Source organism: Aristolochia californica, unplaced genomic scaffold (assembly GCF_029961685.1).
Source record: "Aristolochia californica isolate CCGP_79_NKW_82.1479 unplaced genomic scaffold, dmAriCali1.0.hap1 SCAF_1, whole genome shotgun sequence".
Taxonomy (NCBI): domain Eukaryota; kingdom Viridiplantae; phylum Streptophyta; class Magnoliopsida; order Piperales; family Aristolochiaceae; genus Aristolochia; species Aristolochia californica.
The window spans coordinates 53,619,775-53,632,596 of NW_027181770.1; the positions used below are offsets into that span (position 1 = coordinate 53,619,775).

Consider the following 12,822-nt stretch of genomic DNA (forward strand, 5'->3'; position numbering starts at 1 on the left):
AGACTTATCCTTCGAACTTGTCTAAACTTGGAAAGTTTCCTTTCAAATTCAGATCCCCTTGTCAATCGTGGGAAACACCTTCTAATCTGGGCAGCAAGCAAAAGGAAGGTTGCTGAAATTATGGAAACAAATAACACATGTTTCCTGAATCATTACCAGCTGGAACTCCACGTCCAGGTAGAGTTCTGGATTTCAAAACTCAAAAAAATTGTTGCACACATAGGCAAGCAAGGGACAACAAGCAAAGGAGACCATCCTGTTGCTGCTCTCTCCTTTGTTTCTAACAGGAATTTCAGAGAGCAAACCAGTGTTTGCTATATTTGACGGTAACAATCGAGAGTAACTCTATTCTCAATGCTCCAGCAATCCATGCACATCAATTCATCACATGAAGAAGTCAATTTATGAAGGATAAACAGCAGCACAACATCTGAAGTTTGCTACCTCTTATAATTTGTAATATTGGGGAGAAACCTTAATTTTTTCATTGCACAAGGAGGATGTACCATGTAAGATAAAACCATACAAAAATCATGCATAAAAGGGGCACAAACACCATGTCTTCCAAACCTCAAGGAAGGATAAAAAGCTTCAACAATACTTTTTAAAATCAAGTTGTAATTATTGAACCTCTTGAGCTGTTGCTGCCAAATCATCATGGCAGCATGTAATTCATCGAGCAAATGAATGAAATCCAGATGCAGTCTTGAAAATGTTGTTCTAATGCCATGTTAATTTTCAAGACTCCATAGATAACAACCTTAGACAAAGGAGAGATGAAAGAAGAAGAAAAAAGAAGAAGAAGAAGAAAAAAGAAGAAAGAAAGGAAAATAAAGAAGGAAGAGAGGAAGAAGAAGAAAACATCAAGGAGACGATAACAGAGATGAGTGCACGTGAGGGAAAGAAAAGAGGAGGAAGAATAGGGTTGTTGACCTCTTTAAACCCTCCACCTTAAGTTTTATTAATAGATTCCAAAAATACCAATATTACAAGTATACTATTCACCCTAGTAAGAGTGAAAAAGAGACAAAAACCATAAGCTAATTGCATCGATGACACCCCAACTTATTCATATTTTCCAACAATGGTAGGAGAGAACCTGTAATGGGGTCTTAAAATTCAATACTTTCGAAGGTATCCAATTAGGCAGTGTACTACCATAACACATTACTTTGATTATTATCTAGACAATCATCCAATCCATCAAGAAAAGTATAGACTCTATCTTCTTGCTTGATGGAATTATATTCCGGTATTTATACCTTGCACCGCATCGGGTTAGGACAACAAAAGTCAATTTCTATGCACAAGCCTTGAAGATCATTGTAACATTTTTCAATGGAACTTGAATTTATCTCATTCTAATCACTTGTCTTTTCATATCATACTCTTGGGAATGGTAACTCCCATCATAAAAGGTTATAGTGATATACTCCCAAGGTTGGATCAATAGAGTTGACCAATTACCCTTTTACAATGGTCTTTTCAGTTCTCCATTTCCAAAAACTAAGGTCTGTTGGTTGAGAGTATTGAAACTTTTCATTAATATATCCTAATATGTTTTTGCCAGAGATATACATCTCAATAATTTGAGACCATAACGCATAACTTATTTCATCCATCTTGACGCTAATTTGTCGAGCAAAATATTCGAACTTTGGTGTGGGGTCTGAGTTTGGGTCAAGACTCACATCATCCTTGTCGTCAAGTCTTCCAAGGAGTCTGAGTTTGGGTCAAGACTCACATCATCCTTGTCGTCAAGTCTTCCAAGGAGTCTGTATTTCTTGTTGTCATTTTCCCTTATAGGCTGGCTTGTGGACTTTTTCAACAAACTATGTAGAGCACCTACCACACTACCAAGTGTGGAGAGCTAGAGGGCAAGATCAGATGGGTGGAAGCTTCTCGTTGTGATTACTACCAGTCTCCATAGCCTTCACATTCTCCTAGATGAAAGCTTGATCAGAAAGTAGAAACAGAAAAAGAACAAGAAATAGAAGCAACAATGCTCTTGGTCACTACCACTTAAAAGATTTACTAGTTTTTTTTCTTGCTTCTTAGTTACGCTATGTTAGATATCGAACTGGACCACAGTAGAGGATGAACTGAACCACACCTTTACAATTGATGAAAAGTAGTAGTTATACAATTTAGAATAGAAAATATAAGTTTTACACGAGAAGATAAATACAACATGGGATATATCCAATGGGTTCTTATCTGATAACTAAAGGGATTATGTTTATCCTTTATCATGCCCCCACAAGATAGGACATTGTTAGAGAGACCAAGCCTCAAAAAACATCGTAGAGGCAAGTAAATTTGATATTCCTTTTTGTGAGACTGAAATTTTAGGATTTGAGGGACTAGTTAGACCCTACATAGGTCTATTGGAGTGAGAGGAGCCCCTATACCCCCTTTTTGTCAAAGTCTTCTACATAAATCTCGAGGTAGAGCTTGGGCCGCATAATCTCAAGCTTTCTTCCTATTTGAAGCAGACGACCATCTCCATTCAGTCTGCAAACTTGAATGACCTTCTCGGCACCACCTGATATGTGAAGGAAAGTTGGCAGATGGATCTCCACCCAAACTTCCAGTAGAACATACAAGATGTTATTCTTTCGGTGTTCGGTCATACGGTCGGGAGCTCCTACTAGGCCAAAATAAGGGAAAAGTCAACAAATATTTTGCAAGCTCAAGTGCTAATCTACCAATCTTTCTTTTGATATATGACGGTGAAGACTAGGCTAAGGATGATGGCCACTCGTACACACTATTCCTAGTTTGACCCTTCAAAAATGTTACACCCCTGCGGAAATACTTCACAAGAAAATAAGTAGATAAAAATTCAATGGAAGTATGATTAGATTGATAGAACATAGAGAAAGAAATAATTTTTTTTTTTTTTTTGCATAGTAGGAACACAAAGAATATTATTTTAAAAAAAAAGTTTGGGAGGGTGTAGAGAGAGATTTGGAAATGGTATGTGTAATAGGGAGACCTATGCCATCACCGATCATAATGTCATCAATACCATCATAAGGAGTGTGAACAGAGAGATTACTCAAGTCAGATATAACATGGAATAATGCGCCACTATCCATGAGCCAAGTACAATCAACAAAAAAGTGGGGGTTGCAAGATATGATCTGCGCCACTATCCATAAGCCAAGTACGATCAACAAAAAAGTGGGGGTGAGCGAGGAGCCGACGATGGTGACGAAGTGTAGGTATAGAGCACGACAAGACTAGCAGCTTTCGAGGTAGGTCTGGGGCTACAATCAGCCATAAACACAGACTACGAGGACGAGGAAAAAAATAACTTCATGTTGATGAATTGGAAGACCGGCGGGAGAAATACGTTGGACCTCATAAATCGTGCTAAAAACTCTTTTTTCCAGAGCTGAAGCTAGATGGTGATGGCAATGGCCACATCGGAAGGCTGTGCCAGAGATTCAAAAGTGGTCGTCTGTGGCTTTCTGTGTCTCCGTCGGATGTGGGTCACCTGATGCTGTTCGTGCACGGCAGAGACAATCGCAATGTGCAATTCGGCCTCTGTAGAGGAGCTGTACCAGCGGGCAGCAAGGTCAGAACCTTACAGATTTACCCGGGTATGTGTCACCAGCTCATCGGAGAGCCTGACGGCAACATCGAGCTCGTCTTTGGCGAAATCTTCGAGTGGCTCCGGCAGTGTGCTGAAAAACTACCAATCAGAGCTTCGTCACAGCGGCAAGGAGAGAGCCAGAAAGAAATGACGAAGACTCGTCGGAGGTAGAGAGAGACGATGATAGAGAGGATTGTCTAGCTCTGCTATGATACCATGAAGAGAATAAATATTTTTCATACTTACATTGATGGAGAATTTGTTGCTTCAATTTGATGCAGGGACGGGTTACACCTGAAGTAACGGGGAAATAATTGTGTTTGAAGATGAGGATGAAAAGCTTAAATAGAAAAGAATGACCGTGGAAACCCTTCCCCCTGATCTTCCTCTTCTATGTAAGATGGATCCATCCATTCCTTTCAAGTCTTTGCTTCACTGGACATTGCCCACTTGCTGCTTTTCATTGAAAGTCGGTTTACTGGTTAAGCATATGAGGAAGGATTAAAACGTTTTGGTGAAGTATATAGGAAATTGTGTTTTGTGGTTTTGCGTTATACTCCAGCTTTGAGTTTCTTTTTGCTGAACAATTGTCTCTGGTTTCATTCCATGTAATCGGGAAAAGCCCTATCTCCGACCTACCAGAACCATTTTTACTTTGGGTGAGCGAAAAACTTCAACTCGAGGGGTCTTATCTCTGCAGATTACATCTCTGACTAATAGAGTTTCGTCTAATGCAAATCATACAAGGTTTCCTAGTCAGACTGAGTTCTGTGCTTCTTTTTACGGTTTTTGTCTTCCGCAGTTATTTTTGATTCGAGATGTGCGTAACATCTGCACCAGATAGATGAGGCGCTTAATTCCCTGGAAATTTAGTTTGCAGGTAATAACTTCATTTTCTGGGCAAAGGTTAGACTTGAAGCACGTTCAAGTGAAGCGTGTTCATGTCCAGAATTCAAAGCCGACATTGCACCTATCCGGAAAAGAAAAAAACTCGGCGTCTTTACATAGTCTCTCGTAATTTGTATGCCTTCAGCAGGTCAGTTTCGTCTTCCTCTCTGTGTTATTGTAGTTAAAGAAAAGAACAGAAAAGAGAAGCCATATCTGAGAGATAAACTCGGCTGGAGATTCAGTAGACCTTTGTTTACATGTTTCTAGTTTGATATTTCGAAGCAATAACAGAATGCATGCAAGAACTCAGCGTAGGAAAAGAAAACTCCAGGTATCCACTTGAGAACGATCATTGAAAGTTCTGGACGTAGATTGAAACGATGGTGAGGAAACTGGAGAATACTAGAGAAGCTGAACTATAGTACATTATAAAACTCTCTCCCCCATGAAACTACCGAAAACAAAAAACTATCAGAACTACATTAGGAGAGCTTAAGCAACCCAACATGGCAGCCTAGGTTAGAAGAGCTTAAGCAACCTTATTGTAATATTAAAAATTTAAAGAACCTATAAAATTACAAAAAAAAAAATAACCAAAATGAGATTAACATTCACTAGCTATCCGACATAAACCAAGTATTACCAGTACCTGACCCGTTCTTTTGAAGATTTACCAAAAATCCATATACTGGTAAGGTTTTTTATTCTGTATCCTATCATGGATGGCGAGCGGGTAAAGAAAAATTGGAGATCATGGTATAAAATTCCGTCTTCTACTTATACCCCGGTGGCTGAGAATGGTGCTTGGAATCAGGTCCCCCAGGCACAGCCCTCTGAGTGTTGGACTCGGTGCCCAATGCTCGCCTTGTATAATACTTCATGAACTCTGGTTCAAACAGTCGCCAAGCCTTGGTTTCATGGTTCATGGATTGAAAAAGCCGCAATGGGCGGGCTGTTGTGATCGCAATGAGGTGGAGCATGGTGACGAGCAACAGCATCCACGCCGCCTTCCTAGTAGCCATCTCTCTCAAACTCTTATCTCTATCTACTGTCTCTGTCTGTAAGTAAGAGAAAACGCAAGCGGGGGAGTTTGGGAAGCACAGGGATTTGTCTATTTATAAGCTAGAAGGAGAAAGATATGACAAAAGCTCTTGTTGTGTTTTATCGACAAGTCCGCATTTTGAAACGGCGGTAATGGAGGTCCGTTTAGGCACTGCATCTTTCTTTAACCGTCCATCCGTGCAGACAAAGTCCAACGCGGATACGCTTGTCCTCATCCACACTTTAATCAAAGATTGTTCTTATTATGCGCTATCCATTACCGTTGTCTTCCTCCAACGTATTGATTATTTGATTGTTCTGATGCGACTGAAGGATTTCTCCGCGACAACAGTAGACCCTTTGAGCCTGTCAAACCTCGGAGCATCTCTGTGAAATCCTCCATCTTTCTGACTTCTGACGACGATTCAATGGTCAGTGGGTGAATCGTGAATGGCTCGTTAACACATATGCAAACTCACATGCAAGCCAGGAGCTCTCACATGCTCTCAACACCAAGCTCTTCAAATTTCGTCAAAAATGGGAGTTGTAGTTGATCATCTAGTCACTGAGTTTTGTTGGGTGGTGGGACGGTTCTAAAATAAGAACTGTCTCCCTCTTTTTATTTCCAGAAAAGAATAAAGCAGTTCTTCCTCGTAACCACGTGTACTGGCTTTTGTAGCCATCCATTTCCATTTGAGGTCGTGGCAAGAAGGTTTTGGATATTTGTATTTCTCAGGTGGTCCCTTGTCAGTTTCCGGTAGGGGAAGATGCTCGAGGGCCCATGTGCCACCGGCAAATCACGAGTCAGTGGAGATGCACAGAGGCTCAGGCCAATCAAACGGCGGTTTTCTTCTTCACAAAACGAAGGTTTTGGATTGTTATCCGCGGTGATTTGGCGTTTTTAGGAACTTGATGCTTAAAATATGGAAGATAATCTTCATCGTATCGCCAAAGCAATGGAGATCAGCTCCGGAGAGGAAAACTCTTCGGCACTCGCAGCCCGTCGGATGCTCTGTCCTGTTCGGGGAGAAGAGACAAGGAGAGACTTTAAAACAAGCTTATCCCAGATTACCGAATGAGGCACGGGTATATTTATGGAGTCTGATATGCCTATTTCTTTATTAGCCAAAAGTTTATTGCAGATTGTAGTAGTAGATCTGATTGTCAACTGTTCTTTTCTTATCTTTCAAAGGCCAATAAGCTACCTCTCTTGAGAACGACCGGAAAACGGACTCTTTGTAGAATGTTTTTCAAACGAAAAATTACACATCAGAAGGAGCTCCATCTGAAACTCTAGTAGAAGTTCAGAAAATTCTCTTGGGGAGGTACTGGGCCAATTTAGTCATCTTTATTGAAGCTTCGGCCTGGAAGCTACAGGCTTGACCTTATCTGTTTCACTCTTTTCAAGCTCCGTTTCTTGCTTGAGAATAGCTTGGATGATCAAGGATGGACCTCTTCTGGTTATTCAGTGTTATATCTCTTACAACCTTCGAGGAAAGATCGCCATACAAGAGAACCTGGCTGAGAAGGCATGATACAGATTACTTTCTCTGCTTCCTTCAGATGCCCGTTTCGACACAGCATGTCCACCACACAGGCATAATGATCCATTTCTGGTTCAATTCCATATAGCTTCTTCATATTTCCAAACAGTCTCATCCCTTCCTCAACTAACCCTCCATGTCTGCAAGCAGAGAGAACTGAAATAAAAGTAACCTTATCTGGTGTTATCCCATATGTTTCCATCTCTTTGAATCTTCTGAGTGCCTCTTGTGGACAACCATGAAGGGCAAGACCAGATATCAGAGACGTCCATGAGATCACATTTCTCTCAGACATTTCATCAAAGACTTTCATGGAACCCTCCAAGTTCCCACATTTTGCGTACATATCCACTAAAACGTTCTGTACAAACACATCAGAGCAACTAAAATCCATCTTAATAATGAAGCTGTGAATATTGCAACCTAGTTCTAGGTTGCACAGTTTTATGGAGATGCTTAAAAGACTTACAAAAGTACAATTATCAGGGAGAAAAGAATTTGTTCTCATCTGTTTGAACAGTTCGAAGGCTTCTCTGTAGAGCCCACTACGGGCACAAGCCTCAATAAAACCATTACAAGATACAATATCGGGCTCTTTCAGCTGTGACAGTAAGTCCAAAGCTTCCTGATATTGGGCATTTCTAGTATAAATTCCAGCAATGACATTGCACTGAACAACAGAAAGTGGAGGAGTTAATGCTGAGGCGAATGACAAGGCATCAGCAATTAAGCCATTATCAGCACAGGAGGAAATGAAGGAGCTCGACACGAACTTGTCTTGCTCATATCCCATTTTTGTTATTAGAGAATGAAGTTGCTGCAGCTCAAGCATGGGCAAGGATTTTAAAATGGTACAAAATGTATAAACATTTGGTTGATAGCCTGAACTGAGCATCTCCTTCAGTAGATAAATTGCTTTCCTGTAATCCCCTTTCGAGTAGCCTGATATCAAAGTATTCCACGATGCAATGCTCTTCTGGGTAACCTCATCAAATAAGCATTGTGCATCATCTAACTTGTTGCATTTAACATAGAAATGGACCAGTATACTACTCACTAGAACATCTGAACTGAAATTGTTTTTAATGCTTTTCCCATGGATGAACTTTCCGTAATTCACTACTTGCAGGCAGACACAGGCACCAAGAACACAAGCAAATGTGGCCTGAGTAGGAATGATTTCAAATGAAGACATTTCCACGAAGAAATCCAAAGCTTTTTTGGGTTTGTCACTCTTTGCAAAAGCCCCTATGATTGTGTTCCAAGATACAGCATCTCTAATTGGCATCTCACTGAATAGCTTTTCAGCAGCATTGGCACTGCTGCATCCTGTGTACATTTCCATAAGACAATTGGCGACCAAAGTGTAAAATCCAGTACCCATCTTAACAACTAAACCATGTATCTGCACTCCCAAATAGAGAACTTCTGCAAACCGGAATCCAGAAAGGACAGCCACAAAAGAATATTCAGTTGGTTGAATTTCAGTTCTCAAGAGCTCCCTGAACAAAACCATAGCATCTTTAATGGATTCATTATTTGAAAACACAGAGATCAATGAATTCCATGTAATTACATTTCTTTGAGGCATGTCGTCAAACAACTTCGTTGCAGCGTGTAGACATTCATGCTTGACAAACACACCCAACAGAGACGTACCCGTAAAAGCATCTAAAAAGAGAATGCCGGATTTGAGGATCAAAGACTGCAGCTGGAATCCCCAATCCAACGGTGAGCAACGCAAGATGCTCCCAAAGGTAAATGAGGTCGGCCGAAATCCTGCTGCAATCATCTCTGAGAAGAGTTTAGAAACCTCGAGCGTTTGTCCGTGACGGCTATAAGCGGAAATAATCGAGTTAAAGGAAACATGGTTGGGTTCAGGAATTCTGTCAAACAACTTTCTGCCGATCGATAGTTCGCCGCACACAGCGTAGATCGAGATGAGATTGTTAAGAAAGAAAACGGATTGATGAGATCGATCGAACAGAGTCGTGACAACGAGGGCATGAAGGGATTTTGCCGCGCGCAAGGATGGGGACTCGGCACATGATTGGAGCAGAAGTGAGAGACGATCAGGTTCAATCCTTTCAACACGAACTTTTACGGAAGAGTATCTACAGAAATGATTGGTGAAAGGAGCATGGAGAGCAACAGGTGGACTTGCACGAAATGCTGGATTCATCCAATGGCATACACTTCGCTTCTATGGTTAGGAAAATGTCACCTGTCCAAACCGAGAAGACGAGCCTTTTGCCTATAAGCAGAGAGCGGGAGCAGCTGCGTATCTGCAAACAGTGAGAAAGGGTAGTGCGGTGCAAGGTATTTGAAGAGTTTAAAGGAAAGGAGGAATGGAGATTTAAAGGGAGAACTCATCTCGTCTAAAACCCAATGCCCATAGAGTCATGTCTAGTTGTTTCTCAATATGTTGAGTTCTAGCCTTGGATTTTTGTCTTCTCCTTTAGTGTTAGTTGAGTTTTGAGTCTGGATGTTAACTAAACCAAATCCTACTCACATGTATTGCTTTACCTAGAAAATATCCTCTCTTTGTTGTCATGAGCTTGTCTATGTCATTTAGCTTGAGAAAATGAGAAGACATACAAAATAGTTTACTTCATGAAAGCCTCATTAGTAGCAATCTTATTCATGTTCAACCTCGTTTTAGTAAGAAAAAACATTTTTGTACTGGTCTATTCGACCTCCTCCGGAGTCATTCGCTCAAGAGATCACAACCATCTTGATTCAATGAAGAGTAGACCTTTCAAATGAGGAAGAATATGTCCATAGGGGAGACAAAAGTCGACAAATTTGGATTTGCCAAGTGGCAAGGAGAATGGATTTAGAAAGATAAGATCCCGAAGGAGTCCGTCCCACATCCAGCAGCCTCAAGAGAGGAACTCAGTCCTAAACCTCCCACGGAACAATTTGAATTCGCAAAGAGGCATTGCACGGAAGAAGGAAGGTCATCCTCCACCAACTATCTTACAGGGATAGAGGAAGTTGCCGATGATGTTGTGGCGACTCAGGCGGCAATCCTTGCCACCCAAGATCAGTTGAAGGCTTAGCAACAGAGGATTGAGCACCTCTTGGAGGCCTTCCTCAGCCGCCTCCCACCTCCAACTTAGTCATTTTATGATCCATCATTCTATTCCTTTTTGTGACTCCTAGTGTACTTTCTTTTGATGTTATACTTGTATTTATTGATTTGAAGCGTTGTACACATTTTTGTAAAGAATTGAACATGTTATATGATACGGTCTTGAGCCATCCTTTTGTTATTACTTGCATACTTCTTTCATTATCTGTTTGAGTATGACAAAAAGGGAGATAAACAATAGGAACTTGGATCAAAAGACCTAGGCACTCAAAATTCTAAATTCTACAAACTTTTATGCTTAAAATGATCTAATTACACTATGCAAAGATTAAGGGGGAGCCTAAGCTGAATTTAAATAAATTACTTTAATCCAACATTATGGAAGTGTATATTTCTATTTTTTCTCCAAGTTAGGTTTTGTAATCATAAAAAAAGGGGAGATTGTTGAGCATATGTTAACTCCCATGTTGCTTGACTCGTCTTGACTCGGTTACTTGATTCAACCCAACTCAGTACCGTAGCCTATTGGACTTAGTATTGACACACTCCTTTGTGTCTCATTACCCTCACTTGTTGGATTATTACTGGTGTCAGTCTACATCAAGATGAAGACTTTCTTTGTGGAAGAATTTGCACTACTTCAGAAGATAAAGCGTCTGATGACTTATACAAACAGCTAGGCCACCTCCAACAATATTTTTCTTATTGTTGTTACTCCTATAACAGGTATGGTATCAGCTACTTCTCCATCCTAGATCATTGACTCTAGAGCTTCTAAGCACTTGACAAGTAATGGTACCCTCCTCAATTCTATATCTTGTTTACCTGAAAATATGTTTCTATAGTTGATGCATCTCAAACCAAGGTAAGTGGGCTAGGGTCCACATTTGCTACACCTACTCTGCATTTAACGGATGTCTTATTTGTGCATGAGTTTCCATTAAACCTCTTATTTGTTAGTCAACTCAAAAAAATGTTTAATTATTCCCTCACTTTTTCTCCTACTTCTTGTGTTCTTCAAGATCTGAAAACAAAGCAAGTTATTGGTGAAGGTCGTGCTCAGCATATGGTTCTTCAGTGGCACAATAGGTTAGGACATCCATCTCTTCAGTCACTCAAACAAATTATTCCTACATTACAGTTTGTTTCAAGTCTAAATTGCGAAGAGTGTCCAGTGAGTAAACACCAGTGGAATACTTATTCTCCTCGCGGTGAAAATGAAAGTGTTGTCCCATTTTCTTTAATTCACTATGATATATGGAGCCCTATGAACATTTCTAATGTTTCCTGGTCAAAGTATTTTGTTACATTTGTGGATGACTTCTCCCGATCAAAATGGTTGTTCCTCATAAAAGAGAGATCAAAAGTCTTACCCCTTTTTAAGTCATTTTGTGTTATGGTGTCTACTCAGTTTAACACTACCTTAAAGATTCTTCGTTCCGAGAATGCCAAGGAATATCTATCTACAAACTTCCAATTTTTTTTAAAAAAAGCATAATTCACCAAACCTCATGTGTCTACACCCCACAACAAAATGGTGTTGCTGAAAGAAAAAATAGACACCTTATTGAGGTTGCCTGAGCTCTACTCCATCATATGCATGTGTCTCACTTCTACTAGCCCCATGCCATCCTCACTGTTTATTATCTTATTAAAAAGTTACCTTCTTCTGTGTTTGGTAACCAAACACCATATTCTTATCTTTTTCATGGTGATAAGTTATTCTCTCTATCGTTAAGAGTTTTTTGGTATACTGTTTTGTCCACATACTACTAAATTGGATCCCAGGGCCATTAAATGTATTTTCATGGGGTACTCTCGGACTCAAAAAGGTTATGTCTATTACAATCTACTTCTTCGAAAATTATTTGTTTCTAGTGATGTCACATTCTTTGAGGACTAGCCATTTTATCCATCTACCGGTGCTCCACCTGGTTTTCCTTCATTGTGCCCATTGATGATTCCGCAACTCATGGTCGTATTGATATACCTGCCACATTCCCTGATGCATTGGACTGCACTATACCTTTGGAGTCTCCAGATTCTTCTGAGGTAAGCTCTCCTTCTCCACCTCATATTTTTGGTCCTTCATTTGATACTCGTAGTTAGGGGAGAGTTAGTTTTCTTGAGGAGTCCAAGTTTCCTAATTTGATATAATTTCTAAAGTTAGAAAAGCCCTAGAGTCATATTTAAGGTTTTATTTTAGTCATATTAAACTAGGAGTTTCGGTATTTTGAATGTATTTGAAAATCTATAAATAGAAGTGGTTAGGCTAGGGAAATTTAGTCATTGTCGAAAGCCATATTTAGTTTAATTTTCTCACTCTTTCTCCATCCTCTCTCTCAAATCCATGCCCTATCACCTCTATCTTTTGTCCTCTCTTCATTTTTTCTTTTCCTACTAGCGCTCTCTACTTCCCTTTCTCTCTCTCTCTCTCTCTCTCTCTCTCTCTCTCTCTCTCTAAAAACAACAACTTCTTCAACCTTTAATATGCCCTAATATGTATGGTCCTAAACATGCTCTGTGCTTGTATAGAGTTGTGGCTAGGGGTGGCATCGAACCAAGCCGGTTCGCAAATAGCTCGAGCTGGGCTCGGTTTGGGCTCAGTTCTATTCAAATAAATCCAATCTCAAATGGAATTCGAGATCGGGTTT

At 40.2% G+C, this 12,822-nt stretch overlaps 1 protein-coding gene across 1 annotated transcript; it reads right to left on the minus strand.

The window, feature by feature from the left end:
* Positions 1-6,757: 6,757 nt before the first annotated feature.
* Positions 6,758-9,285, minus strand: LOC137960416 (pentatricopeptide repeat-containing protein At3g58590-like). Its single transcript, XM_068808045.1, has one exon. The coding sequence runs from the start codon at positions 9,254-9,256 to the stop codon at positions 6,992-6,994; it is 2,265 nt and encodes a 754-aa protein (XP_068664146.1). The 5' UTR covers positions 9,257-9,285; the 3' UTR covers positions 6,758-6,991.
* Between the last annotated feature and the right edge of the window lie 3,537 nt (positions 9,286-12,822).